Here is a 12,671-nt window from a genome sequence, read left to right on the forward strand (position 1 = left end):
AATAAATTTAAATGGGACCAATTGGCACACACCACCTTTCGATTAAAACAAAATTTGTCGAAATCGGTCCACACGGTCAAAAGTTCTGATGTAACATACATAAAAAAAAAAAAAAAAAAAAAAAATACAGTCGAATTGAGAACCTCCTCCTTTTTTGGAAGTCGGTTAAAAAGGGTGACTCATTGTCCCGTTACGCTCATTATACGCTTGCGCCGCATCTATCTCACTTCCACTCGATTGGCCTATGCGTCCGAGGAGATGTTTTGTTATGACGTTGTCACGTTAAACTATCGTCCTTAAACCAACTTCACAGACAACCAATTTTTTACAACAAAAAATGGTGCGTGTCATGTGGTCCCATTTAAATTTAAATGAGATCTGATAGGTGCTTTTCGAGGTATAACTAATAATGCATATTTATTTACTATTTTTAGGTCGCAAACTCGCATAAATAGCCTTTGATAACGCGTATTTACTTGACTACTCTTCGTCAACTTACGTTGACGTGAGCTAGTGCTATTAGAATAATTTATTATTTATTTGTTGTTGTAAAAAGAATGCTTTCTTACAAAACTTGGTGCGAAGTATATGAAGCTGAACTTAAAACTCTCTCCACGTTTGCAAGCAGACATGTATCTAGTACTAGTGACGTAGCGAGCTTAACTCGCTTCCGGGACACAATATAAAAAAAATAGAGAAGCGGTGAGAGTACCGCCCTGAGGGACTCCTGCATGGATAGGAAGGGGCGAAGACAGTGCCGTTGACCCGGTATCGGAAAGAAAGTATAACTTCTTACGTGTGTAGATAAGTACACAAACACTTTTTTTCATTATAAAATTATACTTAAAATGTCTATAACAAAGACGAAAACCTTTTCAATGTTGATCACAACATGATTAAATAAAACATTGTTTTTATACAACTATTGAAACTAGTATTCGCCCAGAGGTAGCATTCTGCACTCCTATACTCCTATACTCCTTCTCTATATAGGTATACTATAAGTCTGCGAAATGTCATACTCCTTCGTCCGCGCATTTTTCGTAAAAAAGGGTTACAAAGTTTTTGGTTCACGTATTAATTGAATTTGTATATCTTGAAAATCCTGACATCCATATCTGTATCTGCGGATGACCCAGATGTCAGTTTTGCATCCGCAACCATAGAGCAACACGGAGGGGAGTGGCCATTGCGTTTGTTACCGATACAAAACTTTCTGTCATTTTTTGCGGGGGGAAATTACACACATGCACACTTTATCTAATTCCCACACAAAAATAATCGTCTGTCATTACGAAACTCACACATACTAAATTAAAATCACACTTACATTTTTCACACACACATAGATACATTCTATGTCATTACAGTATAATGACACGCCGCAACTACACTGAAAAGTTGCTTACAGCCGTGGTTGTAACAACTGTCGATATGCATTATCGATAAATTCAACTACTCGGTTAGGGAAATAATGTTTTTAAAGTGATACAAAGGTAAGATATTATTATGAAAATAGACTTAATTTATTATATACTACAAATCAAACATCTTCATGTAAAATAAACGATTATAAAGAGTAAAGATTTGATTGTTTGTTTGTTAGCATTGAATAGGCTCCGAAACTATTGGACCGATTCAAAAAATTATTTCATCGTTGAGAAGCTACACTATCCTTGAGCGACATAGGTTATACTATATTTTTAAAAATATTTGGGATCTTTACTAAAACTCCAATAATGTAACCCAAAGGATAAAAAAATATCCTAAAAAATTCCTTACATTGCGTGCGCTGCAAAAACTAATGATAATAGAAATACAAAATGTAGTAAGACTTTGTAGAATACATTATTATCTACTATAATTGTATTTGCTCGCAAACGAAAAAAAAAACTGACTTCAATTATATCGACAAGTAATACAATATATGTAATATATACGCGTTATCAAAGGTTACTCAAAAAGATCTTATCAGATCTCGATGAAATTTAAGCGCAACCACATAATAAACATCAGCTTTCTATTAAATTAAAAATTATCAAAATCGGTCCACCCAGTCAAAAGTTCTGAAGTAACATACATAAAAAATACACTCGAATTGAGACCCTCCTCCCTTTTTGGAAGTCGGTTAAAAAGTGTCGCGACAGCATATGTCTAACTATTATAATTATGTCACAATACGTTTGGTGCAACGTTGTTGTGCCAAACAATGCCAGTCTACAATAAACGATTTAAAATTAACCCACATTTTGTGGAGTTGATGATGTACACTGTGATGTCAACGAATCAGGAATAAGGAGCGTAGCACTAATGGCATCATAAGATGATAGCCTGTCATCTGCTAGATTGAATGATTTGTTGATGACTCTGAAAGGATGGATTTAACATTGTTAATTTTCAAAGTTGACAAATCTAAGTTTCGTTTCACTACTATGACTAAGGTGAACCATATCTTGATTACCTTGTACATGAGACAAAAAAAAACTTACGGGACAAAAACAGTGTGGCGTTAGTGTTGGTTTGGTGCCCTCGACTAATCCTTCTATTGTTCGCCAACACTTGAAAGTTAGTGGTATTGATATGATCTGAACAAATTACACTATTTTTTGTGGGCGTCCAGGTCTGTCTGTTATTACAATTTTTTTCCATGTATCCCTTAAATTTGAATTTTCAGAAAACCTGCCAAATTTTTATATAAAGCATTATGGTCGAAGTTCACATTAAGTAATTCTAGTAAAATGTATTAATACTCGTAATACGCGTATTATATTTAATTTAATGCAATTTTATTATATAACTATGTTTATTAAAAAAAGCTAGCAATATTATATTATAAATAAATCAAGATCTCAAAAATGTCTGTCACCTCTTTTGCCTTTGCCGTTTTTATCGATAACTATCTACAAACAAACCGGTAACAACACTATCGCTCGGCGACAGTGACTTCTCGGAAGTAGACTCCGATCAGTCGCTCGACCGATCCGCATATTGTATGAGGGCGAGCGGCCTATGTTGGTAAACAAATCGAGTCAACACGACCGATAATATTTGTAATTTTTAAGTTTAAAAAAGGTTTAATAGTAGTATACAAGTAATAATGTGATTAAAAAATACTTACGTATGAAAGGTAACGCCATGTTTTAGTAAATTTGACGTGGCAGATCTTTTTTTGAAGCAAAAAACAGAACAATTTGGCATTTTTTGAAGGACGTTGATTCAATCGCGCAACTAGATTTAGTCTAGTGATCAGTGCGGCTGCAACTAGTTTTATTGTACGCATATGGCCATTTGGCCTTATACCTTGACAGAGGGGAACGCCTGTACATGGCTACTCCCCTCCGTGTTGCTCTTTGTCCGCAACAGACACGAATCCGAACAGTAACGAATGATTTTCGTTACTGGCAAGTGTTTTTGTTTTAAAACTGTCAATTATATTTAGTCTGTTTATGGGGCTGTATGGATTATAGTCCTTTGCCTTTCCCTATTGGGGATAAATTTTAAAACAACATAGTCTGTTTATGGATTTGAAAAGGGCGCGGTTGACAATTAAAAAAATTTGAATATTATTTATACATAGGTACTGAATTAAACACAAATGAGGAATTTTGTTACAAATTAGTGATTAACTATTGCCAAACTTGTATTTAAACGTACTGACTTGTGTCAATGACAACTTTAAGTTTTATTTTAAAACTTTTTCAACCCTTACTTTTTAATTTATTCAAACTATTGCGCTTAGCTCGTTATTAACAGAATTATGCGTGCTTATAAGTTAATGAAATAGTTTTTAACATATTTCCAATACTTATTGAAGTAGAGGACAGCTGGAAATGAGTTGCTCAGAATATTAGCAGCCCGACTGAAGTACCTCAGCCTTGATCACAGGCAAGTAGCGGTTCTCTCATGTAGCGTTGTGTGCCTGTAGCCAGAGCTCCTGGGTCCTAGGGAATCGGGAAGTTTAGTTGTTAGTTCCCTAGGAGTGTTGGAATCCTGTGAGTGAGGTAGCCAGAGACTGGGGAGACTCGGGAGTGTTTAAGTCCTTCACATCATTGGAGCGTAAAAGAAAGAAATAGAGTAAAAAAACAACCATAAATAGGTATTTATAAAGTTTATTGTTACAAAGAATATTTATTTTTCATATTTATGTACATTTGAGTCGACTTTCAGTCGCTGAAGCGTCATCTTTACTTACCAATAAAAGTATATAAAACATTTTAAACGATAATCAAGTTAGAAAACAATATACAGGTGACAGACACAGTAATAAATTTCTTTATTTTATTACAGCTCCACTCTTGCGATAACAGCGAGACATTTTAAAGCCTATCTCGACAGACAGTCTGATGTAAAAATATTATGTGTTATATTATGTCCTGTTTGAATTGTTAATGTTTAATGAAGTACTGTTCACTCATCCACAATCACACATCCTAAATTTGTAGTTAATGTTCATGTTAACACAGTTTGTTTTTTTAAATATTAATTAATTAATTAAATTCAGTTAATTTTAGTTTTATATCGGAGAAATCGACTTAAGTAGGAATTGAATTGAATTTGTTTTTACATAACTTCTTTTACCCAATATGGAAAGGAACAGTAATGTGTTGATGAATCAGTTATATATCACATACAGTTTTCTAATTGATCTTTAAAGCTATAAAACTTAAAAGAATATTTTATGATAATCTTAAAATTATAACAAATATTATTTTGATAGCAGCATAACGCAATATTTATATAAATAATAATCAATAAAAATACACGAGATTCAATATATTAAAGAGTTTTATAAGTGACATCTTCAGTGACATTTTCAGTTGATAGCGACTTTAACATCCGCTGAAACATTTCGTCTTACTCTGATATAAATGGATATACCCGGAGCATGGCATATTTTAACTGAATCAGGGCACAGCAGGAAATGTCCTGCTCAAATTCCTGCAGTGAGTAAGGTGACCAGAGCTCCTGGGGGGATTGAGGGCTAGTTTAGCCTTTCCTTCCAGATGACTACGAAATTGCACACAGCTCGATATGTGGTCGCCAAGTATTCCAATACAGGCCGAGGCGGTTAGGGGAGTGCCTTCAAATTTGAGAGGAAGGACGAAGGGTGATTTTTTTAGCGGTAAACGCGGAAACCCGTGTATTATCAGGCTTAAACTGGACTAGATTAAGTCACCCCAATTGCGAGACTGGCTAAAAGAGACTCCATTTCAGACACAAGTTTGTTCCGACACTCATCGACTTGTTCCCGAGAAATATTAGGACGGCCTGTGTATAAGGCATCCCCGGTGCTGTCGTCCGCATAACAATGAACGCCACTAGTTTGCAACAGGTCATTGATATGCAGAAGGAACGAGGTAGGTGATAGTATACAGCCTTGGAGAACGCCAACATTAACAAACTTAGGTCCGAGCATGCACCATCAACAACGACCTTGATGTTCCTCTCTGCCAAAAAACTGGTGATCCATTTACATAATTTCTCGGGAAGCCCATAGGATGGTAGCTTTGTTAGAAGTGCCCTATGCCACACCCGATCTAAGGCCTTCGCTATGTCCAAACTAACCGCCAGCGCTTCTCCCTTGCTCTCAACTGCCTCCGCCCATCGTGAAGCTAAGAATATTAGAAGATCACCAGCCACTCCGTTGAAAGCCATATTGGCGATCGCTAATCAGCTGGTGCTTCTCCGAATACCGCTGGAGCTGGCGGTTGATTACATACCATTTATAAGCTATCCACAAAACATCAATCACACATAAACAGTGTATATATTTTGTAAATTATTTATGTGTGTTATTTAATTTAAAGGTCTCTGTTGAACCCAGTATATATTATTATAAAATAGAAATTAAAATTCAATGTAATTGACGAAGACGGTACATATACTAGGTATAATTAAAAAATACAGTCAAACAGAATATTTTTTTTTAATTCGTGTATAAAATAAAAATGGCAAAGTCGATATCCTAGTGGATATAACTACCCTCCAAAGTTAACTATAGGCTAGCCTAGCTAACCGTACAAAATATTAAAGATCATTATTATTGCTTATAGTAAACATTATCACAATAGAGTACATTAAAGGCATTCAAAATGCATTCGAAATGTAGAAAACATCTCAAAAAATATATCGATAAAATATTCCAAAATTATTTTCTTTTTCCTAAAATTTATATTTAAATTGGTCTAGACAAACATTGAAATGACAATTTGCGATTTGGTAGCAATTCTTTAGCAATTTGCGCGCAATCGTCTGCTTAAATACGATTACTGAACTAATCGAAAAGTGACAGTAGATGGGAAGTGGTTACTGACATTTGTTGCGCTTGCTGTTGCCAAAAATATTGGGAACACAAAACTCTTACGTATAAATCATTACAGCTTAAGCCTGTATCACCGGTTGTGGATAAGGTTTATCCTGCACATAAGTTACGGATAGACTTTTAGCCTCAATTAATAACATTTTTTTAATTGTAAATAGAAATAGCCCATCAATTAAGCGGAATTCGATGGCGAAAAACTACATCATAAGCTTTTATCTGTTGGATACCTTCATACGTCAGATAGATTTAACGGCAACCGGTGGAACAGGCCCTCAATGTCCTAATACCACTATTAAATCTACTACAGATTACTGACCTCTCAGACATTTAAAACGATTCTTACAGTCTCTTGAACTCAATAACGTGTCTGAAACACCTGATTAGGTTTTTATGGTTAGACAGATGGCGCTGTCATCGCTCTATTTACTAGTTGCCCATTTTCAAGGGTCACATCCAGCATTGTGCTAGTTAACTTGTCGGATTTAAGATCACTCCGCTTACGGTGTAACACGGCATCCCTTAGACGCTCCCATACTAGCGGATCGTCGGCCTTTACGTACGTATTCATGGAGATATAGGCCCTTAGTTCTGGATCGAGCGATTTGTCGGCCGATAAGTCGTCCAACATGAGAATAATCACTCGATCTTTTGCATGAGCGGTCCGGAACTCCATACGTCCCCACATTGATTCGACGAAGTTTTTCGATAGCACGATGATTGTGTAACGCGATTGATCGACCGACCGAGAGATTTGAGCCGGTATATAGTCACCGATCACCCAATCTCTATAGTGTATGCAGATCTTCAGAGGTGGTTTCCCTTTCTCCAGCTTCGGTAGCAGTTTCTCCCTCACAAAGTCCTCATCTTGATGAGTGAAGGAAACAAATGCATCGTAAACCTCCCCGCCGAGAACGTCTCCGCGCCAAAGTCCCAATTTCCTCAAAATTATCCTCAATTCCGTTGTATATTTAAAGGCTATTATCGTACAGGTGATGATTAAAATACCAATTATGCCAAGTGATAGACTGATGATGGCGCCATTTCTTACAGCGCAGAGCTGTTCTACGACTGTGTTTGATACGAAAATGCCGTTAGAACAGGTCAGATTCTTGTAGTCGGGGATAAGATTCTTGAAGGCGTTAAGAGCTAACACGTTGTCCTCCCCCCCACAAGTACAGTCAAAGGGGTTATTACTTAAGTACACCGAACAATTCCTTTGAAACAACTCGAGAGGAGCTTTAGTTAGATGGTTGTTCGTCAGATTTAATGCTACAGAGTTGGCAATTGGTGGTTCGGTGAGATTCAAAGACGAAAAATCAACAATCTTCACTTCCGCCGGAAGCAATGGCACATCGGTGACGTATCTCAGCTTCAAATACGTAGAATTGAGCTGTTGGGGCAGTTTGGGGTACACCTCCGGGAGGTAATCGCAAAACATCTCCAATCTCAATTGAACCGGATTCAATATGCACTTACAATTTGAATCGTTGCTGGGATGTTTGATTATACCCCCAGTTTTACAGTCTACGTCACAAGTCAGTACGTCTGGTTGCAAATTCACCAACTTAACCCCTTTCAACGCAGTCGGTTGAGCGCACTCTGCTTTTTTTATATTAATTTTGGGCATTTTTGTTCCTAATTTATAATTGTGGATAAAGTAGTAGAGGTTACAATCGCATCTGTATGGGTTGTAGTCCATAAGGAATGTTGCATCTGTTGTGTACTGACTGTTGATGGGCAGTTCGAATCGTTCAATGTTGTTGTGTCGCAAATCAATCTTGGAATCCGTTGAAAAGTTGAAATCTACGATCTGTAATGGGAAAAAATTGTGTGTTGTTATGTTACGTTTACCAATTAAATTGTTTTATCTTCTGCATAGAGGCCTTGAGCTCTGGAAATGTTATGGACATTTTAAGGCCTCTAAATTACTAACAAACTTAACATATACTTTTATTTGTTATATTTGTGCTTACGCCACCAAAACTGTACGCGCGTTAGCATTTAACCTACTTACCGAAAGGGAGGTGATGTTATTGTAGGACAGATCGAGTTCGGTCAAACTGAACATTTTAGTCCAGTCCTCGCAAATGATGGAGACGTTGTTGTGACTGAGGTCCAGGGTCCTCAGCCTCACCAGGTTCTTCAGAGGGGAGTAGTAGGCTATGATGGGTGAAGCGCTTTCATCATCGTCCAGAGTGAATGACGGTTCTATGATCTTTCTGACGTTCTCTTCCTCGGATATTGTCAACTTGTTCTTTGATAGTGACAGCACCTGGAAATTACATCGGTTAACTGTTTAATTTAATTTTAGTTTATATAGTTTGTTGGCATACCACAGCATTACAAAATATAATTATTCTTTATTACATTTTTTTAATAACATACGCACACGGTCCTCTGTTCCTATGGTAAGTAACTTTTTTATTATTTATTTACTCATAGCTATATATTTTTTTTTGATAAATATACATGGAAATAAAACATATATAAATAAATGAATAAATAAAAATTATACACCCAGATTCACTTCCCTGTCATTGTCAATTCCCCGTGTACACTTGCCTGCCACTTTTGCATTACCCTGTCTTATACCCAGGGGAGCTGAGATATACCTATACCTATGGTACCTTTCTTTAGTGTCATTTATTACATACAAAGAAATTATTTGTGCATAGCACTGGGTACGTTAACTGATTTGTAATGTACCTAATGTTTAATTGTAACAAATATGAAATTGTTATTCGATTCGATCGTTACGGCATCAAAGAATACAGCCACCCCCTCTCTTCCCGTGAGTGTCCACCTTGGAACTTAAAAAGCCGACCGATGGCGGGATAACTATCCAACTGCTTTGAAATACACAGGCCAAAGACAGGCAGCAGCGTCTTCAGTGCGACAAAGCCCCAGCCCTGCGGTCACCAACCCGCCTGCCTAGCGTGGTGACTATGGACAAAACACGTGAGTTCACGCCATTTTTGGCTTGAACTTGTGAAGGCTTGTGTAGTAAGTAGTGGACTGCAAAAGGCTGATGTGATGATGATGTGATGAACTTATATCTCTCTCTCAACTTCCGTTCACTTCGGCCGATCACACATTTCGTAACGCTCTCGTCACGCATTCACCAGCTCACTCTCCAATTAGGGCAAGCGTAGTGAAGTTTAACTTCAAAAAGCAAATATCCCATATAGCGTTACACTCACCTCTAGAGAACTTGTGAACTCGAAGATCGCGTGATCGAGGTACTCTAGTCGATTCTCGTTTAGTGACAACTCTTTCAGATTCCCAAGTCCATTGAAAATTGATCTGAAAACAATATACACGTGAAAAATCTAAGAGGTGGACGAAATCGTTCGGTCGCGCTAATCTCAGGAACTACGGTTCGAATTGAGAAATTATTTTACAATTGATTTGACCATTTATCTTTGAAGGCTATATTACATAACGGGAAAAAATTGAGGGGGGAGGGTAATTTATATATATTCGTAACGATTCAAAGTCATCACGTTCTTAGAAGCCTATTTAGTGTTAAATACATAGATAATTATTTATACGAATTCGGTAAAATTTTGCGTAACGTATTTTATAGATGTCTCCTAAGAATAAATATCAAAAACACTCACTTATTCAAATACCCAATCGAATTCTGCCCAAGATCCAATATCTTCAAACTGTTCATATTAGAGAACAACTCGCCGGGCAAACTCTTCAATTCATTGTAACTCAATTTAAGTTCAGTCATCGAAGTCTGCTCCGAGAACACGTCGCTATTCAAATAACTAATTTTATTATGACTTAGATTTAAATAAATCAATTTTAGACCTTTGAATGTGTTGTTTGGTAAATATTTTATGTTATTTCCTTGTAAGGATAATTTTTTTAAATTAGTAGTGTTTCGGAATAGCTCTGCTGGTATATTCTCGATGAAACACCTATCTAACTTTAAGTCGTATAGCGAGGGTAGATTTGAAAAAGTTTTGTTGCTGAGTTTCAATATCGCCTTGTTATCGAAGATTAAAATCTGAAAATAAAAATTAATTGAAAAATTTCAGAAAAAAAATATCATAAAAAAATATTTTCGGTTACCTGTTAAATGTTAAAGATTAATTACCTGTTCGAGCTTGTTTAACCCGGTGAACAAGTCGTCTGACAAGTCGAGCAACTTGTTCGCGTACAAGTCGAGACGTGCTACGTTCGGTGTGTGTCTGAACATGCCTCCGGGTAGATGAGTCAAGAGATTCGCGTTTAAGCTGAGATTCACTAATTTAGTTAGACCTGAAGTTATAAAAAACGAGTGTGCTTTAGACCACACGACTGAAGTAAAACTTCTGCACAGTAGGCCTGCACTGTGTCTTAGATATACGAAACGTAACTGGCTATGAGAGAAAGGGAGAAAGATAATGTGTGCTCGCAACTCTCTCTCTCTTGCTCCATTCACCTCTCCCGATCACAAATTTCGTAACGCTCTCGTCACGCATTCACCAGCTTACTCCCTTAATCAAGCGTGCGTAAAGAAGTTATACTTCAAATATTTATAATATTAAACTACCTTCAAAAGCACTTGAATAAACATTTAACTTACTATATTCACTTCAGCCTATCGCAGTCCACTGCTGGACATAGGCCTCCCCAAGTTCGCGCCAGACATCCCGGTCTTCCGCACTCCTCATCCAGCCCACACCGGCAATCTTACGTAGATCGTCGGTCCAACGGGCCGGAGGACGTCCCACACTGCGTTTGCCAAGACGCGGTCTCCACTCTAGGACCCGTCTACTCCAACGGCCATCGGTCCTGCGACACAGATGACCAGCCCACTGCCACTTCAACTTGCTAATTCTGTGGGCTATGTCGGTTACCTTCGTTCTCTCGCGGATAGTCTCATTTCTAATCCTGTCTTTGAGAGAGACCCCAAGCATAGCCCGTTCCATTGCACGTTGAGCGACTTTAAACTTGTGGACCAGTCCCTTGGTCAGTGTTACTATATTAGTGTTTGGTAAATTTATTATTGTTTCTGTAAAGCTACCGCCGATTCGGAATGTAGGCTCTACTGAGAATTCTCAAGAAACTGCGCAAATACGCTTCTGTCATCAAACTGTCAATCATTATAAACTTCTTTTATTACCCACCTTTCATCATTACAGCCTATACAGTCCACTGCTGGACATAGGCCTCCACAAGTTCGTCCCAAAAAATGGCGTAAACTCATGTGTGTTGCCCATAGTCACCACGCTGGGCGGCGGGTTGGTGACCGCAGGGCTGGCTTTGTCGCACCGAAGACGCTGCTGCCCGTCTTCGGTCTGTGTGTTTCAAAGCCAGCTGTTGGATGGTTATCCCGCCATCGGTCGGCTTTTTAAGTTCCAAGGTGGTGCAGGAACTGTGTTATCCCTTAGTCGTTACTTACGACACCCACGGGAAGAGAAGGGGTGGCTATATTCTTTAGTACCGTGGCCACACAGTACCCACCTTTACCATTAATATAATCTTAAATCAGAAACTCGGGTTTACTTTAAAAGAAATGAAATTCAATAGTGCACAATAGCGAACTAAGTCGCGGGTAGAGCTTGTATTAGGAGGTGTTTGGTTGCAAACAAAAAAAAAACCAGACGTCAATTTACATCGACAAGTAATACAACGTAGGTCGTGACGAAAATATTGTCAAGTGAATACGCGTTATGAGATATAACTCGAAAAGTACTTGTTAGATCTCAATTAAATTTAAATGGGACCACATGACACGCACCATCTTTCGATTAAAAAAAAATCGTTGAAATCACTCCACCCAGTACGAGTTCTATACATAAAAAAGACATACAGTCGAATTAAGGACGTCCTCCTTTTTTGGAAGTCGGTTAAAAACCACTCATCAAATCCCGATCAAATTTAAATGGACAACATAACAAGCACCATCTTGCGCTCAAAAAAGAATCATCAAAATCCGTACACCCAGTAAAAGGTTAGAAAAAAAAAACAAAAATACAATCATATAGCAAAGCTCATCCGTTTTTTGGAGTCGGTTAAAAATACATACCTTCAAAAGCGTCGACGTCGATAAATTCAATTTTATTGTTCCAAAGCGACAACATTTGTAGTTTGGGGGTAGATTTGAAAGCCCCTTTCGGTATACTTTCGATTCTACCCTCGGCTAATTCCAAGGTCTTCAATTCTGACAAAACGTAACCAGTCTCTGATGTGAGGTTCAAGGATGCTTTTTTCATAATAAAACTCCTGAGATTCGGTAAATGAGATAAAGCGCTGTACGGTACGGATGCTGTGCTTTCATCTGGGGAATAAAATTTCATGTCACTTTTTCAGATAAAGAATTAGGAGTACAAGTGCGGACCTGTTACATTTA

General features: G+C 37.7%; 1 protein-coding gene across 1 annotated transcript; it reads right to left on the reverse strand.

Moving 5' to 3' along the window:
- Nucleotides 1-5,910: 5,910 nt before the first annotated feature.
- Nucleotides 5,911-12,402, reverse strand: LOC123665835 (protein toll-like). The gene is made up of 6 exons (XM_045600069.1): nt 12,348-12,402; nt 10,431-10,594; nt 9,943-10,340; nt 9,523-9,625; nt 8,337-8,594; nt 5,911-8,132 (listed from the first exon to the last, which is right to left on the reverse strand). Exons 1-6 carry the CDS (start codon nt 12,400-12,402, stop codon nt 6,717-6,719), a joined length of 2,394 nt encoding a protein of 797 aa, XP_045456025.1. The 3' UTR covers nt 5,911-6,716.
- Nucleotides 12,403-12,671: the final 269 nt, after the last annotated feature.

The sequence above is a fragment of the Melitaea cinxia genome, chromosome 25, assembly GCF_905220565.1.
Source record: "Melitaea cinxia chromosome 25, ilMelCinx1.1, whole genome shotgun sequence".
Taxonomy (NCBI): domain Eukaryota; kingdom Metazoa; phylum Arthropoda; class Insecta; order Lepidoptera; family Nymphalidae; genus Melitaea; species Melitaea cinxia.